General features: G+C 42.0%; 1 protein-coding gene across 2 annotated transcripts in view; it reads right to left on the bottom strand.

Annotated features, from left to right (window-relative positions):
- CAMSAP1 (calmodulin regulated spectrin associated protein 1) overlaps positions 1-25,824 on the bottom strand; it is a 342,698-nt gene that overhangs the window by 59,158 nt on the left and 257,716 nt on the right. For both annotated transcript variants that reach the window (XM_069241639.1, XM_069241640.1), the window contains 3 exons: positions 17,189-17,273; positions 14,399-16,823; positions 1,963-2,099 (listed from right to left, as the gene is read on the bottom strand). In XM_069241639.1, the coding sequence (XP_069097740.1) occupies positions 1,963-2,099; positions 14,399-16,823; positions 17,189-17,273 (2,647 nt within the window). The remainder of the gene's footprint in view (positions 1-1,962; positions 2,100-14,398; positions 16,824-17,188; positions 17,274-25,824) is intronic.

The following is a 25,824-nucleotide window of genomic DNA, read 5'->3' as shown; positions in this document are numbered from 1 at the left end:
ATCTCACATTTGATGATGGACCACAGGTTCTCAATGGGGTTCAGATCAGGTGAACAAGGAGGCTATGTCATTAGATTTCCTTCTTTTATACCCTTTCTTGCCAGCCACGCTGTGGGGTACTTGGACGCGTGTGATGGAGCATTGTCCTGCATGAAAATCATGTTTTTCTTGAAGGATGCAGACTTCTTCCTGTACCACTGCTTGAAGAAGGTGTCTTCCAGGAACTGGCAGTAGGACTGGGAGTTGAGCTTGACTCCATCCTCAACCCGAAAAGGCCCCACAAGCTCATCTTTGATGATACCAGCCCAAACCAGTACTCCACCTCCACCTTGCTGGCGTCTGAGTCGGACTGGAGCTCTCTGCCCTTTACCAATCCAGCCACGGGCCCATCCATCTGGCCCATCAAGACTCACTCTCATTTCATCAGTCCATAAAACCTTAGAAAAATCAGTCTTGAGATATTTCTTGGCCCAGTCTTGACGTTTCAGCTTGTGTGTCTTGTTCAGTGGTGGTCGTCTTTCAGCCTTTCTTACCTTGGCCATGTCTCTGAGTATTGCACACCTTGTGCTTTTGGGCACTCCAGTGATGTTGCAGCTCTGAAATATGGCCAAACTGGTGGCAAGTGGCATCGTGGCAGCTGCACGCTTGACTTTTCTCAGTTCATGGGCAGTTATTTTGCGCCTTGGTTTTTCCACACGCTTCTTGCGACCCTGTTGACTATTTTGAATGAAACGCTTGATTGTTCGATGATCACGCTTCAGAAGCTTTGCAATTTTAAGAGTGCTGCATCCCTCTGCAAGATATCTCACTATTTTTGACTTTTCTGAGCCTGTCAAGTCCTTCTTTTGACCCATTTTGCCAAAGGAAAGGAAGTTACCTAATACTTATGCACACCTGATATAGGGTGTTGATGTCATTAGACCACACCCCTTCTCATTACAGAGATGCACATCACCTAATATGCTTAATTGGTAGTAGGCTTTCGAGCCTATACAGCTTGGAGTAAGACAACATGCATAAAGAGGATGATGTGGTCAAAATACTAATTTGCCTAATAATTCTGCACTCCCTGTAATTGTTTTGTAAATGCGTTCTTTTATGGTTCCATGTGAAACCGAATGATTGATGACTGACATGAGGGTATTAAATGAAAGAAAAAAAAAATCATATTTATGGTCAAAGTTTGTGAATTTACTAAAAAATAAATACAATAAATCAGGAGCAAAAGAGATATTCGAAGAAAAGGACAAGCCATTATTTGGAGATTATAAATATTACAACTCCAAAATATTTCAACCTGATATCTGAATGATAATCAATACAGATTTAGGTCATCTTCCTTACTGAAAAGGACACTTTCTTGCTGCTAAAAGGGGTTACTTCCTCATATAATTTATTAATTTTATTGACAGCTTCTTATGATATTATTCCTGCAAACAATTATGCTCTCTGAGGGCTTAGCTTTAAGATACTATAATGGATAGGAATTCAACCTGAAGCTTTAAGACAGCTGTGATTTAAATAGTGACTTTTGTCTTGGCCTGTAACCTTCCTAAGCCGATGTAGTTATTTAATATAAACAGAGATTGTGTGACTAGGTGCCATGTTTTATATTCCGCTTGTGCCTTTCTCAGATAGAGTTCCAGTCATCGGATAAGACTGATAATATACTTGGAAGGAGGAGCATGGGGGAAAAGGAAAATATGTGCATGGTGGAAGTGAACAACAAAGTATAAATTCTGATAAATAATACACCAGGTCGAATATCCATCAGATAAAGAAAACAAACCAGTGTGCAACCTAAAGGGTTAACCAACAATTGGTCACAAGATATGCAGCAAAAGACGGGTGGATTTTAAGTACAAGCCCACAAATAAGCATTGTATGGCTCACACTTATGTAATAGAAAACTAAAATCTGCAACTAATAACATTTTGTCATTTAATATTTCATTTAATTTACCTGGCTTCATCACGCTTTTGCTCAACCTCAGCCTCCAGTTGCAGCTTTCTGATTCGTGCCTCCTCAGCCTTTCGTTGCTGCTTTAGTAGAAAAGCTGCCCGCTTCTTCGCCAGCTCATCTTCAGCTTTTCTATCATCCTAAAAATTGCAAAATTGACGCAGTGAAATGCTTGAATATATATAACACAACAAAGAATATTTTCAAGTAATTATTTTAATTACCCAAGAATTATTTCAAATTTGTACCAATCACAAAAAGAAATAAGTTACTTACCTGTAAATGTAGTTCTCCAGTATTGGACACTTTCATAGATTCACATGCTTGAATCCTTCCCCGTCGTCGAGATGGGAGTCCCCAGTGTAATACAGAAGCTATGCTCAAGGGCATATACAGATTAAGTGCATTAGGCTTTAAAATTAGAGACATATCACTGACGTTTTGTAAAAAAACAAAAGAAGGAACAAACTCCACTGTCAACCAATCAGATTACACCACTCTCTAGAACCCTCCTGTGAGGAGCGGACTTCCCTCAGATTTACCACCACACGTCGTGCTTAGGAGTCTCCTCTGAGCGCTGCTCAGTTTTCTCTCAGATATTCTTTTCGTCGGCGATTTGGATTTTTTTTCTCTTCAAAAGTTCTTACAAAGTTGGTGCTTCAACCCGACAGCCATGTCAGAGACACCTAAGAAAGGGCTTTTTAGAGCCTGTGCTACCTGCATGAAGAAGAGGCTACATGTGGATGACCAGCATAAGGACTGTATATATAGTCTCTATCCCAACTATAAAACTAGAGACTGCAGGGTATGTAGGACATTTTCTACTAAACCCTAAAGGACAGAGAGGGTAAGTCTTCTCATTTGGCTACAAAAATTAAAATCCAGAGACAATCCGGTTTCTGATGAGGACAGTGCCTCCTCTTCTGTGTCTGTCATCAAGACACCTGTGAAGAGACAGACTGAGGCAATGTCAGGCACTCAGGAACCACCTAAAAAAGCTTCAAAGATGTCATCTGAGGCATCCTCAAAAATTATGTATCCCATGAAAAAAGGGGGAATCAAAAGCTTCAGATTTGAAATCTGGAAAGAAAGGGGTCCCTGAGCCCCCAACATCACCTTTCAGGCTAAAACATTCTTTCAAAAAGCCAGCCTCTGCACCGTTGATGGGACCGTCATCGACGGTACCATTGACGGCCCATGCCTTAGCGACAACATTTACCGTCATCACAATGTCTATGTCAGTGGCAACTACTGAATCCTCGTTGACAGTCTTGTCATCCTCATCGAACAAAACTGAATAAAAAACGTAACAAACGTGGGCTAAACAGAATATTTATTGGGAAAAGTTATGGAAATGAAGTGGTAATCTGCTTTAAAGAGGAGACTGAGCAGATTCTACAGATGAATGACCTCAACCTCTGCAACAGGTATTTCTCAATCCACATTTGCAACGCTGTTTTAAGGTGAGTGCTTGGGCTGAAATCAGATGAAGACATTGAAATACTGTCCACCTAATGTGAATGTACTTGAAGAATATAATTTGCGTGGCCCACATGGCTGCACAACACAACTCAGAAATTAGAACACATTACAAGAAATCCTTCAAAGTTTTATTTGCTCTGATGCACTGGTTAAGGACTACATAATAAAGGCCACATATTACAATATCTGCTGATGTCTATGATTAATACACAGTGTGAAATGCTGAGATTAACAAAATCAACAACTTGAGGGGAAGGTTAAAAGGATTTCTCCTTTTTATGTCAAATTTTCATGTGATGAGTTTGCACAGCATCACCTGCATGGCAGCTTCATAGCATGTTGGAAATGAAATAAACAGTTTCACTGGACTTGGGAGTTTTTACTTTCTAACTAAAGGCAGGTCAAAGTTCTTTGGAAAAAAAAGTTTAGATGGTGCTGACCTTCAGTACTTTGGACCATGAACGCCAATTCAACAAAATGCCAGGGGTAGAGGAATGACATTGATGCACTTTGACCTTTAATTTCATTCACACACAAGCTTACACATACACACAAAAAAATCAAACACACTCAACCCTGCAAGCACGGACACAACATACATTTAAAAACAGTTGTTACTTACTTCAGCTGCCAGGAAAAGTCATATTCCAGTTAATTGTACTCCACTGTTATTACACTTGTAGTGTAAAAAAAACAGTTTTTTTCTTTTAAAGAGAAAACAGAGTAGATCCATATCCGACATCCATAAGGACAAGATGCCACTATGTTCCTGGTGTTGACTTTGCCACTTTTGATGCCAGGGATTGCAAATACAGTGCCAGGTGTCGCAAGGGGTAAGCCAGGGTTAGCAGCTGCGACTCCTAGAGACCCCAAAGGATGTCCATGCTTTGGACCAATCACTTACTTTACAGGTAAGTTCCTGAAGACATTATTTTTGATTCAGGCAAATCAGCATCTCGAGGAATACCTTCTACTCTGATCCTATCAATTAAATGTTTCCACTTAAATAATCTTCTATCCAATTATAAAGTCAAGTCTCAAACATTTTCTGTCTGGATTTAAACCTCCAAACAGTCTACCAAGGACCATAAACTGCTCTGCAAAAATTTTAACATAGGGATGCAAAGTTGTAATTCAAAAGCCAGAAGTGCATATCTCAACAAATTGTGATGTTTTTCCTTTATTTCTCCTTCACCAACTGTGAATTTTCAAACAGCACTGCTAACATCGGAACATATTGTAACCTTAATTAACCTATGAATGACAAAAGAGTGAAAGCTAGAGTATGGCCCAGGCATAGTCTTCTTATTGTCTGTCCATGTGACTGGTCTCAGACTCCTGTATTCATCAGATTGACTTTCACTGCTCGAAATTGGAGCAATGTTTAAGATTTGGTTGGCTCTGTGGCTAACTCTATAAAAAAGACCAAAACATAAGGTCAGGCGTATTATCACTGGATTATAATTATTGAATAATTGGATCAAATATATCCTAAATCGATGTTAAGGCTCAATCTTTGTTCCTTGATACCAACTCTCAACCTTCAAAGCTACATGAGAGGGTTTGGGAACTTTTAACAGGTTTTCTGCCTCAAAACATATTCTGAAATATATAAAGACCTCTAAAAGAGCCAATTGCTTCTAGATTCATATATCTACAGACATATTTGAGAGGGTCAACAGACATACTACAGAACAACTTAATGAGAGGAGTTGTTGATGGTAAACTTCTTGCGACTGTCACAGTTCTTCATGAAAATCGTTTAGGCATAGGTAGCTGGCATAATAAAGAAAACACTAAGGGCCTCATTCCGAGGCCGGCGGGCGGCGGTCGCCACCCGCCTGGCGGGAACCGCCATATGGCGGAGGCCATTCTGGCTTTCCCGCTGGGCTGGCGGGTGACTGCCAGAAGGCCGCCCGCCAGCCCAGCGGGAAACCCCTTCCCACGAGGAAGCCGGCTCCGAATGGAGCCGGCGGAGTGGGAAGGTGCGACGGGTGCAGTTGCACCCGTCGTGAATTTCAGTGTCTGCTTAGCAGACACTGAAATTCTTTGTGGGGCCCTCTTACGGGGGCCCCTGCAGTGCCCATTCCATTGGCATGGGCACTGCAGGGGCCCCCAGGGGCCCCACGACACCCCATACCGCCATCCTGTTCCTGGCGGGCGAACCGCCAGGAACAGGATGGCGGTATGGGGTGTCGGAATCCCCATGGCGGCGCGGCAAGCTGTGCCGCCATGGAGGATTCCTGAGGGCAGCGGAAAACCGGCGGGAGACCGCCGGTTTTCCTGTTCTGACCGCAGCCAAACCACCGCGGTCAGACTGCCCTGCGGGGCACCGCCAGCCTGTTGGCGGTGCTCCCGCCGACCCCGGCCCCGGCGGTCCTTGACCGCCGGGGTCGGAATGACCCCCTAAGTCATTTGTCAGGAATAGGTCTGCCTCAACCTTGAGCATTTGTATTTATGATTTAACAGCACAGTTCTTTGCTTGTGCCTGTTATAATAGCAATCGAAATCCAGGGCTGTTATTTGCAGAAAAGGAGATAATAACTGCAAGAACACCAAGGAGTTTTCATCCTAGAAAAGACATGTTTAGTCCATCGGCATGTTACAAAGCACACAATATTCACTGCACACAAGGAGGCTAACACCAGCTTTATTGGGAAGGGAAAACATTGGAAAAGGCCATTAACTTTGAGGAAAATCTGTAGAGAAAAACATATCTACTCATACCTCATAGGTGAACAATATCAAGACTTCGATTAATATCAGGAGGGTGTGCAATTTCTGCAACCTGAGAAGTACATTCAGTGCAAGTTGTCTAACTAGACTTTTATGGGATGAAGCTACAGGTTTAAGGCACAGTATTTTCATGTGAGCAGGTTTTTAAACTACCGAATTTCCTTATACCTGGAACTATGTCATAACTAAGGTAGGTAGATGGTGAATTTTTTGGCAAGACACAGAGGCCAATATTATACATGCACCTCTTTATTGCCACTCACAGCAGCAACTAGAACTTCAACAACATTCAATCCACTATATAACCTGCTGCCCAGCAACCACCCTTGTTCTTTGTTGCTGCTCACGGTTGAGATAAGTACTCTTGGCGCTGTATTGTATGCACTGGACTTCAAAGCAGCTTGATTGATTGATGGTGATTTGTGGTGAAATCAGGTCGCATGGACTAGGACATTATGTTTTTGTGTGATTGTTTTTGATGTTTTCAGTAAGGTTGGTTATGGATGCTTCGTGAAGGGTTTTCAAACAAGCTGCGCATTGGGTCTGTTTGAGTGGAGCTTGATCGTGTAGATTAGGCTTTCTTAGCGTCTTCTGAAAGGCTTTTGTCAGAAGTGCAAGGAGGCACAAACAATTTCTGCCGGCTTGCGTCTTCTGAATGTTTTTTGCATTCCGAAGCGTGTGCTGGCTCTCTTTTGGAGACCTTTTGAGTGCATGAGGGATTCTGCCAAAGGTGTGTATTTTGTAAACTGTCTGCAATCTGAGGCAAGAGCCCGCCAAATTTTGTAGTTTTATGTGCAGTGTGAAGCACATTAGGGCATGGCTATTTAAGGCGTGTGCAAGCTTCCCCACAATGCTGGGTTGCGATCCACGGCATTAGCCAGCTCGCGTTTCATGAACAGAGGAATCAAACAATTACTATTGTAAGACAGACCCAATTGTATTTTAAAAATAAAACTACACAAAATATAAAAAGAGTTTGGTTACTTACCGTTTTCTTGATCAGGTCAAGCGGTACATGATTTGATTGATTTGTTCTCTATGGGCTTCCATAGCTGTTTATATATGGAAGCGGCCATCTTGGATTTGGAAAGTGCATCAAAATGGTTATTTCTTTCTAGTGGCCATATTTAGAGCACAAAGAGGTTGTTAAATCAGTTACAGTAAGCCAGATTTTACACTTAGGTGAGTAAGGGGTGCATCCTGGTCTCTGTGGTTTGACAGGCAAGTGGCAGGCTAGAGGTTGTGGAAATTGTAGAATTCTTTTTAAAATGAGTAACTTGTAGGGTAGCTCGCAGGTGGATCAAAGTTCGGAGGATAAAGTTCACGAATGTGTAAATAGGGCAGTTTCTAATTGGCAAAGGATTTGGGAAAGAAACTAGATGACTGTATGGAAAAACTGGGAGGGAAAAATTCTGGCCACAGGAATAAGAAGGAACAGTTCTGGTTGGTGGAAGAGGCTAATGATCAAGTGGTTCTCAGAAGGGCCGTAAAGAGCCAGTGAAAGGAAACATACAGAGAGAGAAAGCCTCTAGTTTACAGGGGCATTACATTCCAAGGTCAAATAAAAGGGCAGCTCAAATGGACTTGAGCAGAAAGGCTATAAAGGCAAACAAGGGGAGTCACAGAGCGGTGGCCTATGAAGAATCATCCAACATGAGAGATTGTGATGATGAGGAGATTGCCTCATGGGAGTTCAGATCAGGAAAAGCAGGTTAAGGACCCGCTTGATGAATATATGTTTGATCCCAATATGATTCAACGTCCATTATGGGGCTCAGTATCTAAAGTTGTGGATAAGATGAGGAATCCTAAAAGAAGTAAGGACAAGATTAAGATCCGAAAGTCCAAGACCTTCTCTTGTAAATAGTTATCTGACTTTTCTTAACAAAACATTGGCGTGATCCAAGAAGAGGTGTTGACAAAAGATTGAAAGGATGTCAGGATAGGTTCTAGATGTTTTTGGGCCCTTAAAGATTTTTGAGATGTGCAAGGAAGCATATTTACAGGAGACGTCTGTGGATGTTCAAGAACTGCGCCAGTGGGTGCAAAAGGCTGTATGTTTACTAGAGAATTCAAATGCTTCTTTATGTATTGAACGTAGAAAAGCATTCTAACGAAGATCGATCCGAAGCTGGCAGAGCTTGCAAGGAGTCAAGGCAGGATGCCAATGGTCTTTTATTTGGTGATGAGTTTGTAAAGGAGATGGCAAATTCTGCAGGAGCCTTTAATTCTATCCACAAGGTACAAAAGGACATTAGAAAGGTTTTTGGAGGGGCCTGGAGAATGCAGAGTCAGTCCAACAGCCACAGCATTAAAAGAGCATCATTTTCAAGAGGATACAGACCCTTGGGATACCAAATTCTGAGTTTTTATCTCCGAAGCACAAGGGGAAGAGGAAGATGCATGAAGGACAGATAAACAAGAGGTCAACAAGGTATGCTTAGGAAACAACCTTTTGTGTACCCCTATAAAACTGGGTTGCAGACTCACCCAAATTTTGGGAAGAGGGAAAGAAATAACAGGAGATCTGTGGGTGTTGCTAACTCTTCAGGGTTATAAGACAGTGTTTGTAAAGAGCCGGTACAAGCAAAGAGACCAAGAGCTTTAAGATTTACAAAGGAGAAGACGAAAATGGGAAGGCAGGTGAGGTACAGGAACTTTGAGAAATGAGCGAAAGAAAGGTAAAAAGACGATTCAAAGGGTTTCTTGAGCAATCTGATTATAGTAAACAAAAAGGACAAGGGAAAGAGACCTGTTATCAATTTGAGAGGGCTGAACGATTGGGTCAAATACAACCATTTCAAAATGGAGGTATACACATGCGGGACCTGTTAAGAAGGGATTGGTTGGCTACTCAGGATTTAAAAGATGCATATTTAATAGTACTAGTTTGTTCGCAACAAAGGGATTATCTGAGATTTCGGGGTCAAGTGGTTATGTGGAGGTTCCAAAGTCTCCCATTCTGATTGACATCGGCTCCTTAGTGTTTCACAAAGGTTTTGAGGCCTTTAGCCATTTGGCTTCGGACAAGAGATATTTGTTTGATAAAATATCTGGATAATGGCAGAGAGAAGGATGTTAGTGGAGGATCACACCATGTTGACTATGCAGATTTTGGAAGACTTAGGATTTGTAGTCAACTGGAAGAAATCTTGTCTGAAGCCAAGCCAGAAAGAGGTATTTTTTAGGATTTCAGATTCAGACATTGGAATATGTGTTGAAGTTACCGGCGGAGAAAGAGGAATATTCGCAAAGAAAAAGAAAATGCTGAGGTGCACTTAGGTAACTCTTCGACAGTTAGCAAGAATGTTGGGACTATTGTCAATGTTTATTCAGGCAATCTTTCTGGCTCCCTTGCATGACAGGGCATTACAGAGGCTGAAGGGGAGGTATCTTCGCAAATGGATGAGGTACTCTCAGAAAGTTCAGACTGATCTGGAGGGGAAGCAAGAACTGAAATGGTGGTTAGGAAACATGGAAGCACGAAATGAGAGCCATTTCTGGCGACATTGCAGATGTTACAATAGAATCAGATGCCAGCCTTTAGGGTTGGAGAGCGAGATGTGATTCTCTTGCAACAGGAGGGAAATTGACAACACAGGGGAGTAAAATGTATATGAACTACTTGGAGTTACTGACAGGTTCTTTTGCAGTAAAACGTTTTGTCAAGGAGCAAGTAAAGTGTTGTGTTCTTCTGAAAATGGGCAACTGGTCTGCAGTAAGGTATGTGAACACATTGGGAGGTCCATGTTCAAAGAATTTGGCAGATTTAGCAAAGGAGTTCTGGCATTTTTGCCTGGACCACAACATTATGGTTCAAGCTCAGTATAGTCCAGGATTGACTAACCAGGTGGCAGATTGGCAATCCAGGAGGCTGAAGGATTCCAGCAATTGGATGTTGAACAGGGAGGTGTTCAAAGTGTTGGGAGTCAAGATGGGTCCTTTAGTAGTGGACCCGTTTGTGAGCAGGCTGAATGCTCAGACGCACAGGTTTTTCAGTTGGAGACCAGTTCCAAAAGCAGTACATGTTTTCTACAGCGGTGAGAATAGGTCACAGTTCTGCTTTCACCTCTTTTGCGATGATTCAGAGGTTGATTATTGAAGGTCACAAACGATCTAGCAGAGATGGTTTTGGTTGCTCCTTTTTGGCCATCTCAGGTTTGGTTTCTAGATGTCAAGGAAATGTTGATGGACAAACTGGTACTGTTAACAGGCATTTAGAATCTTTTAATAAATCCAAGGGGAGAAAGTCACAATCTGGGGTTGCAAGGTCAGTTGAGGGTGATGGGGTGGGTGATTTCTGGAGAGCTTGGCAGGTGTCAGGATTATCGGCAGAGTCTACGAAACCCATGAAGGATTCTTAGGCTACAGGAACCAAAAAAGACATACAGGTTAGCATGAAATAAATTGGTATGTTGGTGTAATGAAGGGAATATGGATCCCATTTCAACATGTATGTAGCAATTTGTTTACTGAATATTTTTACAGTTCAGCAAATTTGAGTAGATCAGCAATTTGTGCAGGGCATGACTTGGTGAATGAGCATAAAGTGGGTCAACACGATGTTGTAATGTATTTGTTAAAGAGTGTGCATTTGAAGAAACCTCCTGAACCTAAACATTCATCTTTGTGGGATGTAGACAGTTTTGAGTGAGTTAGTTGCTTGAGATGACAAAGAGTTTTTAGATTTAAGGAATCTGTCTTTCAAGTTAGTCATGTTGCTTTGCCTAATTTCTTTTAGAAGAGTCTCGGATGTGAGAGCGTAGAGGTATCATCTCGAAATTATTTACCAGAGGGAGTTTACTTCAGTGTCAAAAAAAGAACTAGGACTTTATCTAGGACTATTTTTTATCCGACTTTAGAGGAAAACAGCAAGTGTGTGGTGAGGTGTTTGTGTGAGTATGAAAAACGCACTGAAATAATGGATGGACAAGGAGAAACACAATTAGTGATTTCATTTATATATCCATATAAACCTGTGTCTTCACCAACTTTGGCAAGACGGGTAAAAAGTTATGAAAAGGGCTGGAATTTATATTATCAGATTTGGAGTGTATTCTGCAAAGGGAGCTATGGTGTCTAAAGCTGTGTTAGTAGGTGAAGGTTTGAGTAGTATTTTGGATGCAGCTGACTGGTCTTCTAATTCTGTGTTTAAAAAAAAGTATTTTAAGCAAGTTGAGTGTGCTGTGAAGAATATTATGGCAAGGCTTTAAACATGCATAATATTGGCCTCTGTGCCTTGCCATAAAATTTAGATTTTCCTCAGCAGGGGTGGGTAAAAAAATTAGATTTTATTAAAGATACGGAGGCCAATATTATCTCTCGCAGTCTATAGAACCCACCCTATAATTTAGACTATGTTTGAGGAATTAATCTATTCAGGAAATAAGGAGATGTTTAGCAAATAAGAGAAGATGATAACACATGATAATTTGATGGGAACTGGAAGATGGATCGGTTGACAGTATACTCACAGCACAAGAAGAAAGATGGTTGTTGGGCAGTGGATTATATAGTGGTCTGTAATGTTGTTTTGGTCAATATTCTAAGTTCTGAAGTTGAAGTTCTAGTTGCTGCTATGGGTGGCAACAAAGAGGTGCATGCATAACACTGGCCTCAGCATCTTTAATAAAACCACAATTTTCTACCCACCCCTGCAGTGAAAAGTTGAATTATCACCTCTCAACAATCTGCAAATGAACCAAATATGTTCTTTCAAGTCTTGTAACAGCAATTTTCCTTGAATTAGTTATGTTAATGGCATTTGAGGTGTCTTAGTCTAAAGTGTGTTCTGGAACACTAACAAAGGTACCCTTGTTGCGAAAAAATTGACCTTTGGAAGTGGGTTATCAGCTAGTAGCAGCCTCCGCCAGAGTGCTAGTCTTTAGTTATTCAGAGTTGGGAGAAACTGTAAAGCAAAGAATCATTTTGACTTAATCGACCATGGAACAATGAATGGCTTTACATTGAGGCTCAAAATTCAACCAGTGGCCACTTTGTAAATGTAATATTCAACCAGCGCAATTACTATGCAAATGTATACATTTTGAGACCTTTATCATTCATCAATTGTTTTTAAAACCATTTTGAATTGCTTTGACAGTGAACCAAGCTCTGCATGGTTTTGATTATGGCAATCTACCGATCATCAAAATTTATTATGGCCATTTCCAAATTTATTAATAGGAGTGCGGGGAGTCTGAGACAAATGAGAACAGCACACATCACCAAACTCTAGGTTGAGGAAATTTGATGGGGGCTCAAAGATAACTTGATTGTTCAGCAAGAAGGAACAAAGAATTTAGAGCTTCACAACTTTACTTATGGTTCAGTATATGCAGTGGATCGGTTATGTGCCTTGCTGCTTTGGACACCAATTATATTGATTTTGTGTTTTAGACATTCACGTCATGTTGTACAATCACAAGCAAAGCTAGGACACTGCATGTAATACATGTTGCCTTCTATTTACATATACACAAACATATATACAGACATATATACACGTATACTATGCCATTTAAAAAATAAATAACTTAGCTGCACGGTAAAGTACTGGATTTAAAATAGGCTGTGAGGTAAGCATTGTGGGGGTCATGATGTTGTGTGGTAAAATATTAATTGTAAAGGTGGCATTCCGTGGGTACGTATGACTGTCAAATGTGTTGCGGTATTGATTCTTTTCTTGGTTTAATCTGCAAGGACTGAAGGTTAAGAGCAAAATATAACAGTGAAAGGAATATGCCTTCAACAGCAATTACCGATGAAGCAATAGACACCTTTAACTGTAAACAGTTAGCTACCACAGCATGTTTATACAGGAAAAGTTGACAGTGTATTTCCTTTGGCCTGAAAGTGCAGGTGGAGTTATTTCACGTCATTTAAATGGTATATTCTCTTCAGCAAATAAGAAAAATTAACCTCAGTCTACAAAGGCTAGTATACAGACAGTTAAATCCCTTGCATTCCTTCAGGCTGGGCTATGCAACCCCTTTCAAGCCACAGAGGAAAAATAGCACAGACTGCATAAAGCAGCCTACTAATAATTATAACAGCCATCCCTTTGTCTGCATCACAGATAAGGATACCATCTTCACCAACCAAGAGTCTAATACAGGTAGTCAACTGGTAAATGTACAGGACCGCTAAATCTACTGAAGGCTACTTGGAGACATAATTTTATCATGTATGCACCCTCAAAGTGGCAGAAGAAAGCATTCAACGTTTGGGCAGAAGGCATCATCCAAAATGGTCACACAGCTTGTATAGTACCCCCCCTTAATCTACTAAAAACAAAAGGCACATTGTCCTAAAGATGCTTGCAGGAAATATTCTTCTCTAGCTCATAAAGGGAGGAGGTAGTAGAAACTGACAGGAGATTCAAAGGAACAAGATCCTCCGCTTCAGGTAGGTATTTCATGGTTAAGACAAGATGTATATATTGGAGACCAACCCTGAAGCTGCAAAAGCTGAAAAAGGACAACCAGATGCATGTGTTCCAAAGGGTTACATTCCAAAATATTCCCTTCCACAAATCTACGGGATGCACAATTCCACATGCCCATAAATCAAAAGGAATTTCTTTACTTTACCTTAAACATACAGTGCCAATTGTGGCATTTGGAGTACGTAATTTGTAATAGTGTATGATCTCTGCAGTGGCACTGCAAGTACCATGATTAGAGGTACTTGGAGACCAGGCTGTTGAAGGCACAGTTAGTAAAGGTAATGCAAAAACATAACATCCCTTTATCTGAGTAGGAACAAATCATCTCCAAACTCTTCCTCCTCCCTCCAGTAGGGATGGAATCTAAAATTCTTGTTGACCTGTTAAAACACATGTTCACGTCGTACCCATCAGAGGAGAGGAAATTAACAAGACTCCATCTACTTTGCAGCTGCCATGTAAGTATTGCAGATAAACAAAAATACACTTAGTGGAAATAGGCTGAGATGAGGTGCCGTAGGCGGTGGCTGCAATATACTCAAGTCTGTACTGTGTTGCAGATAAACACCAACAATTCCATGAAGGGACTACCATTTCAAATGCTAGACCAGCATCGCTCTTATATAGGCACATTAGTGATGATCATCTTGTTGCTTAGTTATAATTTATTTTAAAAAGGGTCATCTTGATGGCATATGTTTACAGTAAAATGTAGGCACATATTAGAAAGTATAAAAACACAATTTTCAAAATATATATTTTGAACAAGCTTACCTTGAAGAAAAACCCCACACCAGACTTGTTATCTTCATTGCTCATGTCTGCAGATTCATCCTGAATTTCATTTTCCTCATCTTCTGGGTCTTTTAAAACTGACAGGTCTACTTCAATAAGATTTGCTTTTGCTCTTAGTTGGTCATCTATTGGCACATTTTCTTTACCTAATTCATCTGACGAATGCAGCCCTGCAGTTCTTATGCTACTTACATCTTCTCCATTTACCTGTTCAGATATAATGTTTGCATCATTGGAGGTAGACAAAACAAATGTCCTCTGGTTGGACTCATCATGTATTCTTAAACTTCCAGTGGAAATGTCTGAAATTCTACTACCCGGGGTGCTACTCTCAAAGGATGGTTCATCTATAGAGGTGACAGGAGTTCTTGGAGACTGAAAAGATCGGAAATGAGGAAGGGTTTCAACGTTTTGGGTTGGGGTGATCACACGTGAAGAGCTTTGCTGTTTCTCTTTAGATACTTTCATTTCCGCAGTCCTGGTTCTTGGGCTACGCCCTACACCAAATCGAGGAGGTTTACGGACACTTCCCATTCCTGTAGGAGACAGTGGTTCCACAAAGTGAATTGACGGTTTAACCTTTTGATCTGGAGGACTTATTTTCAGACTAGTTGAAGGGACAGCTGGGGACTTCATAAGCAACTCTTGCTGTTGAGAAATTTTCAATATAGCCTGCTGAAGTGTGCTGATTGTTTCGTTTAATTTTTCAATGGAAAGGTCACATTCATTTACATCAACTCCTGGAATCACATCCTCTAAAATAGCAGCAGAAATAAGCTTACTTTTATCCAGTTCATCAATACCAGTAGAGTCTTTAGGTCTGTGCTGCTGCACAAAAGCTAGGGTTTCTTGAATGCTTACATTGTTCGTTAGATCAACAGTTTCATTTAAATTTTCCCTTTGCTCATCTTTCTCAAAATATTGCTCAGCTTTGGAGTTCATTTCAACAGTTTCAATATCCTCACCATTTTGCCTTGCAAATTGCTTTGAAGTCTGTTCTGGTTTAAGGGGCTGTTGAATACTATCAGGTTTTCCTTTCTTAACAACATGCAAGAAAGCAGCTTTGCCCAGCTTCAGACGCTGCCTAGCGGAGAGGGCTTCCATTTTTTTCTTTTGTGCCTCGATTGCTCTCCTCTTCTCCTCTAGCTGCATGTGAAGTTGCACCAGTTCAGAAGCAAGAATGTTAGTATTGTCTTTATTATGCCTGCCAGGGCTTTGTTCTCGTTTTTGTTTCCATGTGGTTAAGGGTGCTGGGGCACACTCAGACCCATCAGGTGTAGTCTTTTGAGAACTGCTTGTGCTGGACTTTGCCTCATAGCTATTGAGTCTTTGGAACTTCCGTTCTGCAAAGCTCGTCATCCGGACACTGCCACTAGCCATAGAGACACTACTGAGTTGAGACATTGTGCTAAGGCATGGACTTGAGCGACCACTAGCATCATCTTTATCTTCGTGTTCTTTGACCTTCATATCTTCTTGTAGTTTTGCAGATTCGACCTCTCCTACATATTTTCCAGGACAAATGCCTGCTAAATCTTGCTCCACTTCCTCCATATCGAGGATATCAGAGTCCGAATCTTGTCTCACTACTGTCCAGGTGGATTCCTGACTTTGAAGGGCAAGGCTTTTTATACAGGTGCCATTTGATTTAGCTTCTGCTTCCTCGTCTGCTTTTGAATCATGAAGGAAAAATCCCACTGGTGATTGCTCCAGCAAACCAGGGTCAATACTGCTGGTAGCTAATGGCTGTAAAGTTCCACAACCAGTTTCTGTTGAGAGTTGAAGAGGTTCGGATACAGTGGAATCTGTCACGGTTGTGAACTCAGAACTGGAGATGGGACTAAAAGTTCTGTTCAAATCATGCTCAACATGATTACCATTTACTCTCCTGCGTGAAAATGGTACTTGGGCCTCACTGTGTCTTTTTGCCACACCCGGTCTTGGTTTTTCCTCCCCACATTCCTCTTGCTTGTTAACTGCACTGTGCTTTTCCTTTGCAGGCTTAAGAACAGCGGGCATCAGAGGCTCCAAGTAAAAGCTGTCTGGTCCATTTTCTAAGGCCTCTATTTGCCTCTTAGGTGAACGGGAACTTGGTAATTGGCTGGATGCCCTGGTGGAAATGCTTTGAAGTTCAAGTTCACCCTGACTTTGCATCTTATCTGGCCGAATCACTGCAACAAGTTCTTCATCCTCGTCCGCAATATCTACGTTGACCATCAAGGTTTTCCCGCCTGTCTTTGCAGGTGTTGGGTGAAGTTGATGCTTTGGTGTCATGTTAATGACATTGGATGCTAAACTGTCTTTGCTGATTGATCTGGCTAAACTGATACTGTCACCAGAACTAGGATCAATATCACTGTCTGTTGCATTACTGAGAGCAAACGGCATGGGTTGAGACAAAGGCCTGTAGGGAAACAAAAGCACCTTAAGTAAGATTGTTATTATTTCACCATATATCACATCAATGATGGTATAGAATAGAACGGATATTTAAGTGTCTAGTTGGTCTACACTGAACACGAATATCCTAACTTTAAAAGACCTAACCTAACGGACTTATCAAAGAACAGCTAAAGAAATTTAAGAATTACAGCAAAAGAAATTATTATGTACACATGTTTATGAATCAACATAAAAAGTGTGTTTCTAGGAATACCTGCACACGGAAATAGGTAAAATGAAAGAAAAAAGTACTATAGTTACCATGATCATTTATATAAAGTTCCCACTAGTTTAATTTAATTAAAGATAAAAAGTGTAGTCTTTCACCTGGGTTTTTTCTCTGGCCAAGCAATCACTGAGCCACGGGGCTGTCCATCAACTCGAGTCAAGGAATTCGAGCGATCTCGATGACCTAAAACATTACAGTTCATTTAACATGGTTTCAATATACGTAATTTAACACAGCATGCTAGCCTTCCTTCGCATATTTTATTTTGTTGTTAAAAGATTCCAACTCATTAATTTTAACTGAAATTTGGAATATTAACAGTGTTCCTCCTGGGAGACTCTGCACTCTAGTAACACAATTCCTTTCTATGCATCTGAGAACCACATTTTTTGTAATTATTTGTATTGCTTAGTGGATGTTGTCATGCCAAAAACCTGAAGTAACCACTAGTACTATCTGAACCTAGTCTTTTACGTATGATGTACGAGATCCTATAATGTAACTTAATTTTTTCCCTCCAACTGTCCTTTCTGCATACCAGTTTTGTTTACCCAAGGAAACTGTTAATTCTAGCATATACACAACATTGTCCTCCTAAGTTGCACAATCCATTTGCTCATTTCTCTCAAAAGCTACAATAAATTTAAAACTGAAAATTTAAAGAAGTCCTAATTAAAATGTACAACCTTTTATAAAATGAATTTTATATTGTATAAAGACTTTCATACAGTTCTAGCAAAACCTTACAATTGAATGACAATCTGAGAGCTGTCCTGATGAGCACTGCTGACGTAAACCACTTATCCTTTAAAGATAAGTCCTATAAAATACACAAAATGAACAATACACAGATGCAAGCAGAGCAAGAATAAAAGTCTTTCCACTGTCATTGCAAAGTGCTCAGAAAATGTTCCATTCAATTCGGCTTTGAGATAAGACCCTTATAAACTAAAGCACTCCAAGTAATAATTACTCCAAAACTAGTGGCGTCAATGACAGCTGTAAAACAGTCCAGTGTCAGACTATCTAATGTTTTTGTATTCTGAATGCTGTTAATAATACTATGTGTTGCTTATTACTGTTACAGTGCTGGAAAAACTGCAATGATGATATACAAAAGAAACAAAAAAACAGTCTTTTTCCTAACTTCTATAACACTACCATTAGTAGTAATTTCCCAGCGGTCATTAGGAAAAGAATGAGCTTCATTGCGGATCCGTTTCAGAAAGACCATTGTCAAATACAACGCCAGACAAAACTCAGATCAGAAGAGAGAGTGATGGTCAATTTGCAGGTACTGTATTAGTCGGAAAAAGAAAACATCCTCCAGCACCTAGGAAAGTGATCATCCTAAACTTTTTTGCACAGAAGCTTGTTAACATAGCACAAAACCAAGATGGAATGAAGCCCCTCACTTGTATTCCTTCTCCACCAAAACAAGAAACAAAAGTAAGTCAAAACTAGGTCTGGGTGGAGTTCTGAAAAACTCTGCCACACTACGTGGAGTTCCACAAGCGGCAGAGTGCATTAGGTCACGCCATTCACGCTGATTCTTAGCGCCAGGTGTTTGTCCTGCGATGAAAAATCAGCTCAAATGGCACCATGCACAGTGCAAGAGGGTGCTTTTCTGCCACTCGAGTAGATTTTCTACTAGCGTTGAGAAATCTCGCTGGGAGGTGGTCTAAGATTTTCTTTGCTCATGCTCATCACCTTAACGTTGGCGAGCACGAATGGGAAAAGAAAATCCGCTCTGTGGAGTTTTTCAGAACTCCGCGCTTTAAGCGGAAGGGAAAAACTCTGCAAACTCCATGAGTTGAGCTAAATTCACCGCCCGCCGCAAGTCAAAACTTGAAATGAGTGAAGACCACATTCACAGTGCACCAACAGTCATAATGTGGTCTGTTCCTGCGCCAGTATCGTTTTTATTGGTAGTGGAGTGGGGACACTGAGTGATGGGACATTTGCATTCATATTTTGAAATACAGACTAAATATCTGACAAATGCTGCATTCAGCTGATCTCCTGGGCCAGAAATCAGGCTGAGTGTGGTAGAGCATCCAGCACTAGAAACCCAAGAATGTCTAAATTATGTGCTTCCTGTTATAAATCAGTGTCTGCAGAAACATTTACAAAATCTTCCTCTGAATTGCCTTGAATTATGGTTAATTCAGAATTTACAGTAATCAAATTACTCCAAGTCCCTAAACTGAGATTCTCAGGGGCATTTAAAAAATATGTGGTATTTATTGACACTAAATTTGTGTTCATTCAAAGTTGTATTACAACAGTCCATCCGTATTTTTGTTAGTTAAGGCAAGTGCTGTTAGAGGTGTTGGTACAGGGTCTCAACCCATACTGGCACAAAGAATATAAGACATCAAATTAAGACGAACATACACAAAAAAATATTTTTAGTTTAAAAAAAAGCTTTGTGAAAGGCTGCAGTGTACTGGGATGAAAATAAGTTACTTACCTGTAACTGTAGTTCTCCAATATTGGAATCTTTCATAGATTCACAGGCTTGAATCATTCCCCGTCGTCGAGATGGGAGTCCCGGTACAATTTTCACAAGTAATGTTAAGACATATTAAAGAGAAAAAAACCTAGGCCTCTTCAATTTTATAGTCTATCAGAGTCATTTTGTGAAAAGGACCAAACCCGATCCTCCACCAATCAGGCGACAGCACCCCCTGAGAGAAGCTCTAGCACCTCAGATTTTCCAAGCACAAGTGCGTATATTATGTTGAAAATATAACAAAAGAAAGAGGTGAAGTGAGCTTCTCCGGGAAGGCGGGTGGGTCGCATGTGAATCTATGAAAGATTCCAATACTGGAGAACTACAGTTACAGGTAAGTAACTTATTTTCTTACTCCAGTATTGGAACTTTCATAGATTCACATGCTTGAATCAGAGTAGAGAGCAATAACTATGCACATTGTAATATGACAACACCTCTAATAGACAAAATATCTTGAACCACAAAAACTTTATCATCCTGCATAAAATGATGAACTATATAAGTATACGCCCATATGTATGTATATATATATATATATATATATATATATATATATATACACACACACACAAATACACCTATATACGTATCTCTATTACATACAGATATACCTGTGGAGATACATGATGAAATTCCGAGAAAAAACAGTAAAATAAATTATTATAAGACACTACTGTAACATGACCAATGTCTGCAAATCCGCTTACTTATGTGATTGTCATGGCGTTCTTTTATCCTTTTATACGTTTCTGTTTTTCTCCTTTTTTTTTTTTTTTTTTAAATGTAAACAATGTGCATACCTGTTCTAGGATGGAGGGATGTAGGAGAAATGGCTCACCTTCACCTGAAGAGATTCCTGAGAACCGTCTGGCCCACTGATACCTCTCCCTGAGAGAGGGATTCCAAGCAGTAGTGCTTAGTGAAAGTATGACAGCTCTTCCACGTTGCTGCCCTACAAATGTCTTGAAGTGCACTCCGGCAAACAGTGCCGCTGACGATGAGACTTTTCTCGTAGAGTAAATGTAAATTAGCACTTGTATAGCGCACTACTCACCCGTTAGGGTCTCAAGGCGCTGTACTCATACCGCTATGGAACCCCTCCTGGCTTTTCCCTGTGAGGCGCCCACTCCTGAGCACCCCCAGGGTGAAGCCAGGCATCCAAGCGCTGTTGGGGCCGTTGTGGAGATTAAGCAAGCTATTGCCCAGAGTTGCAGAGTGGGACCCATGAATTAGATTAGGCACCGAGGCGAGAATTATCTGGTCAAGGGGAATTGAGCCCAAGACCTGCCGAAGCGGGACTTGAACCCTGGTCTTGAGCCAGATCTCTGCTTCAGGGTCTGCCGCTCTAACCATTGAGCCACACTTCTCCACCAGGCACAGAATCTCTTCCATTTACACTGATACGTCTTGTTCGTGCTATCCGCTCTGGCCTTCGACAAAATATCCCTGCAGTCCTGCGGGATATTCAAATGCGCGAACTCTCTGTGGTGAGGAGCCATGCTGATAACCGCATTGACTGCGGATCGGGGTGCCGAACCTGCCCGTTGTTCATTGTTAGTAATTGAGGTAACGGCTCCAGTGGAATATGAGGTTTGACTGACAGAATGAGGAGCTCCGTGAACCAATAATGGCGCGGCCAGTACGGGGCTATCAGTATCAGAGTGCACGGTTCTGTTTTCATCTTCGTGAGGACCCTTGGGATCAACGGAATGGGAGGAAAGGCGTAAGCAAAGATGTCTGACCAGACTATCTAAAACGCATTCCCCCAAGATCTCTTTTGGTGATGCCAACTTGCGAAGAACCAGCATTTGGCGTTGTTCTTGTTCGCAAACAGATCCACTGTTAGTGTTCCCCACCGGGAAAAAATCTGGTTCAGTACTGTCTGGTCTAGCTCCCACTCGTGGCAGTCCGATTTCTGCCTGCTGAGTGCATCTGCTGTCTTGTTGCTTATTCCAGGCAAGTGTACCGCTGATAGTGTGATGCCTTGCTGCGAGGCCCAGTTCCAGATCGCTTGGGCTTCCCTGGAGAGGGTGAGAGATCTTGTGCCTCCTTGTTTGTTGAGATAGTGCATCGTAGTGGTGTTGTCCGTTCTTATCACCACTCGCGATCCTGAGATTCTTGGGAGAAATGCTTGTAAGGCCAGGTGCCCCGCCCTGAGTTCTAGCCAATTGATATGCATTGATGCCAGATGCATTGGCCATTTGCCACTTATTTTCAGGTCCTGTAACACCGCTCCCCAGCCTTCCAGTGAGGCATCCTTTGTTATGGTCCACGGGGCTGGCTGTTGAAGAAACGAAAGGCCGATTGACAGATGGTGCTTTTGAGACCACCATCTCAGAGTTCTGATCATTATCGGAGTTATTTGTACTTGGTCTTCGAAAGATACCTGGAGCCATTGACGATTTAGCTGCTCCTGTGAGGGGCGCATCTTTAGCCGACACAGAGGGATCAGAGTTATGCATGAAGATATCATGCCCAACAGTGATTTGAACAGACGGACTGTAACCTTTCGTCTTCTCTGTATGGAACTCACTAGGGTCAGTAATCTTTGTTGCCTCTCTAACGTGGGACATGCCATGCCAGATTCTGTGTTCAGTTTTGCTCCCAGAAAAGTAATATTGCGTACTGGTAGAGGGTTGGACTTCTCCCAGTTGCTTGTGAATCCGAGATTGGTCAGTAAGGAAACGCACTTTCTTGTTGACTTGTGTGCTCCTGCGTAATCATTGCCTTTATTAACCAATCGTCTAAGTATGGAAAAACCTGGTGCTTTCTTCTTCCGAGAAAGGCTGCGACTGGTGCTAGGCATTTGGTAAATATTCTTGGGGCTGATTTCAGCCCGAAAGGAAGGACGCAGTATTGATAATGGCTCCCGGCTACGGTGAATGTCAAATATTTTCTGTGGGCAGGGTGGATGGGTATGTGGAAGTATGCGTCTTTGAGATCTAGTGATGACATAAAATCTCCTTGATTGAGACGCAGAAGGACGTCCTGCAGGCTGACCATTCGGAACGATTGCTTCTTTAGGTATACATTTAGTTCTCTTAAATCGAGGATCGGCCTCCAATCCTTCCACTTTTTCCAAACGATGAAGAACATGGAATAAAATCCTGTTCCTCATTGGGCCCGAGGCACCTTCTCTTTAGCTCCCTTGAGAAGCAGCTTGTAGACTTATTCTTAGACTTGTTGAAGATACCTTGAAGGAGTCCTGCGGGGAGGGTTGGAGGGAGGTATCTGGATAAATTCTAAAGTATGGCCCCGTTTCACTAATTGTAGGACCCACTTGTCTGACGTAATGATTTGCCATTGACTGAGGAATAAGGAGATCCTCCCGCCCAGGGTGACAGGAGGACTGATCGTAGCCGGCGCCTTGAAAACATCAGGTTCTACGAGGTGAATCTTTGGCCGGATGGGTTGAACGTCCACGGCCTGCCGGTCCACTATAGGCTGGTTGTGTCGGCTGCCTTTGCGGGTAGTATGGACGATACTGCTGTGAAGATGATGGATATGAAGAATATCTCTGTTGTTGATATCCCCCTCTGTGTGAGGGTTGGCCACACCCCCTAGGACGAAAGGACGATCTTCGATATTGCAGGGTCCCTAATGACCGTGTCCGTCTTGATTGATTGTAGGGCTTCATCAACATGTTTTCCAAATAGCGCTTGGCCATCAAAGGGTAAGTCCAGGATTTTATTCTGGACTTCTGGGCGAAACGAGGTGGCTTTAAGCCAGCCCTGTCTTCTTAGTACAGCTGCAACTGCATGTTGTCTAAAAGCAGTGGTCGCTATATCCATTGCACAGTCTATAAGCTCTGCAGACGTGCGTTGACCTTCTTGTACAGTTTTATTTGCCTCTGATCTCGCGTCCTCTGGCAGTTGGTTAATAAAAGGTGCAATATCCGCCCAAAGCTGCCTGTCGAATCCAGACAAAATAGCCAAAGAGTTGGCAGCTCTAACTACTAGGCTAGCTATAGACGAAAACCTTTCCCTATGTTATCTAGCCGCCTACCCTCCTTGCCTAGGGGTGCAGAAATCGGGGCAGAAGGATTCTTCGATCTTCTTTGAGCTGCCTGAGCTACTACTGAATCCGGAGGAGGATGTCCTGTTAAGCATGTTGGTGCATCATCAGGAGCTTTGTATTTTTTATCCAGACGTGGCAAAACTGCTGTGACCGTTGGCGGATTATTCATGACTAAGGCCCTCTTCCCACAGGTAGTTCACCATCGGGATAGAGTGCACAGACTTCTGAAAGGGCTCTTTAAAATCATACAGGAAACAGTCTGTTTGCTTAGTAGGTAACGGTAAGGCAAAACGCTTGGCTGCCCTCTCTAGAAGATTGTGAAAACCTCCAATGTCTTCTGGTGGGGATTCCACCTTCGAATGAGAAGGAGAAGAAGGAGCAGGGATAATATACTCGTCCCACTCTGAGTGAGTGTCCATGAGCTCTCCTTCTTCCTGATCCCCTTCTGAGATGTCGGTGTCTTGGGGAATTGTCATGTCCGGAGTGGCCACATTTGTGAGATGCAAGGACATTGGTCTCTGATGTGGAGTAGAAACACCAGAAATAGGCGATGGAGGAGGTTGCTCTCCTTGAGGAGGAAACCTGTTGTAGTCCACTAACATCGCTCTAAGGTCAGTAAGCAGGTCGGAAGGAATATACGCCCCCTGTTGATATTGCTGTTGCTCTGAGTAAACCTGGGGACCATAAGCTTCTTCATATTCCTCCTCTTCCTGGTACTTTACATTCAATTCAGAAGGACTGTGGGCTGTTCCAAAAGGCCCATCTTCCTCTGAATCTTCGTCTCCCTCCAAAAGATGTACTGGCACAAGGGAGGATACCTTACTAGGTGATGTGTGGGTTGGAGTTAACTTTTCTCCTCTTTTTTGCTGTTTTTCCCTCGTCGACGGTGTCGTGGACGACGTGTAAATCGACTTTGTCATGGACGGTGCCATCGACGCACAGTTATTTTAATAGCAGAAAGCCTCGCCGACGAGTCTACCGTCGACGACGGTAGGGCTGACACTGACATCAGCGCCGTCGACGAGGTGTAGACGGCCGTCGACGCTGATGTCGTCGCTGCAGTTCTCGTCGACGGTGGGGTACTTGTTCTCGTCGACGATGTCGCCGGCGGAGCCGCCGCCGATGGAAATCCAGAAGTAGATGATGTCGTCGGCAATGCACCCACACGACGGTGCCGTCGACGGGGAAGCCTTTTTTCCAGTGATAGAGGATGGCTTTTTGAAAGGTACAGATGGTGGAACAGATGAAGACTTTCTGTGCCTCTCAGAACTGGAAGAATGTCTTTTCCCCTCTTTACTTGAGACTTTCGTTGGGGAAGAAGATGGGCTGCGGCCCTTTTAAGACCCTGAGGCAGTCTTTTTGAGGGCTTTTCTTGAGATTTGTGAGGGAGATCTAGAGCGTGATCTTGCCCTTTTAGATGATCTCTTAGATGTTGATGATTCCTCACTATCAGAAACTGGATCCTTTCTATGTTTTAGTTTCTGCAGCCATATTAATAATCTGCCTCACCTGTCTCTTAAGGTCTTAGAAGAAAAAGTACGACAAATCTTACAGTCTTTGGCTGAATGATCTGGGTACAGCAGTAAATGCAGTCTTGGTGAGGGTCTTCAGAATGAAGTCTTTTCTTCCCACAAGTCTTGCTGTCTCTGAAGAGACTCTTCTTTTCTTGTCAGACATGGTTGAAAAATAGCTGACAAATCCAAATAAATGAGTTTCTCTGAGAGAAAAATAGTTGAATAAAGGTCTGAAGACAGAGCAGAGCTCTGAGGAGACTCCCTAGCACGACGTGCGTTAGAAAATCAAAGGTGCTAGAGCTTCTCTTAGGAGGTTCTGAAGGGTGCTGTCGCCTGATTGGTGGAGGATCAGGTTTGGTCCTTTTCACAAAATGACTCTGATAGACTATGAAATTTAAGAGGCCTTTTTCTCTTTAATATGTCTTAACATTACTTGTGAAATTTGTACCGGGACTCCCATCTCGACGACGGGGAATGATTCAAGCATGTGAATCTATGAAAGTTCCAATACTGGAGTAACCTTCCTATTTGCCAGCAAAATCAAACCGCCTGACTAATTGAACAGTGTCTGGGAAGTTAACAGGTTAAGTGTCAATTATGTATTAAGTGTAGAGTCATCGTCAGCGAGTACAATTCACCTATAGATTATTATTTAAAAAATGCTCAACAATTACATTGCTGCTAC

This window comes from Pleurodeles waltl, chromosome 6 (assembly GCF_031143425.1).
Source record: "Pleurodeles waltl isolate 20211129_DDA chromosome 6, aPleWal1.hap1.20221129, whole genome shotgun sequence".
NCBI classification, from domain to species: Eukaryota; Metazoa; Chordata; class Amphibia; order Caudata; family Salamandridae; genus Pleurodeles; species Pleurodeles waltl.
The sequence above is the reverse complement of the archived record's forward strand: the minus strand, read 5'-3'. Positions and strand labels throughout refer to the sequence as shown.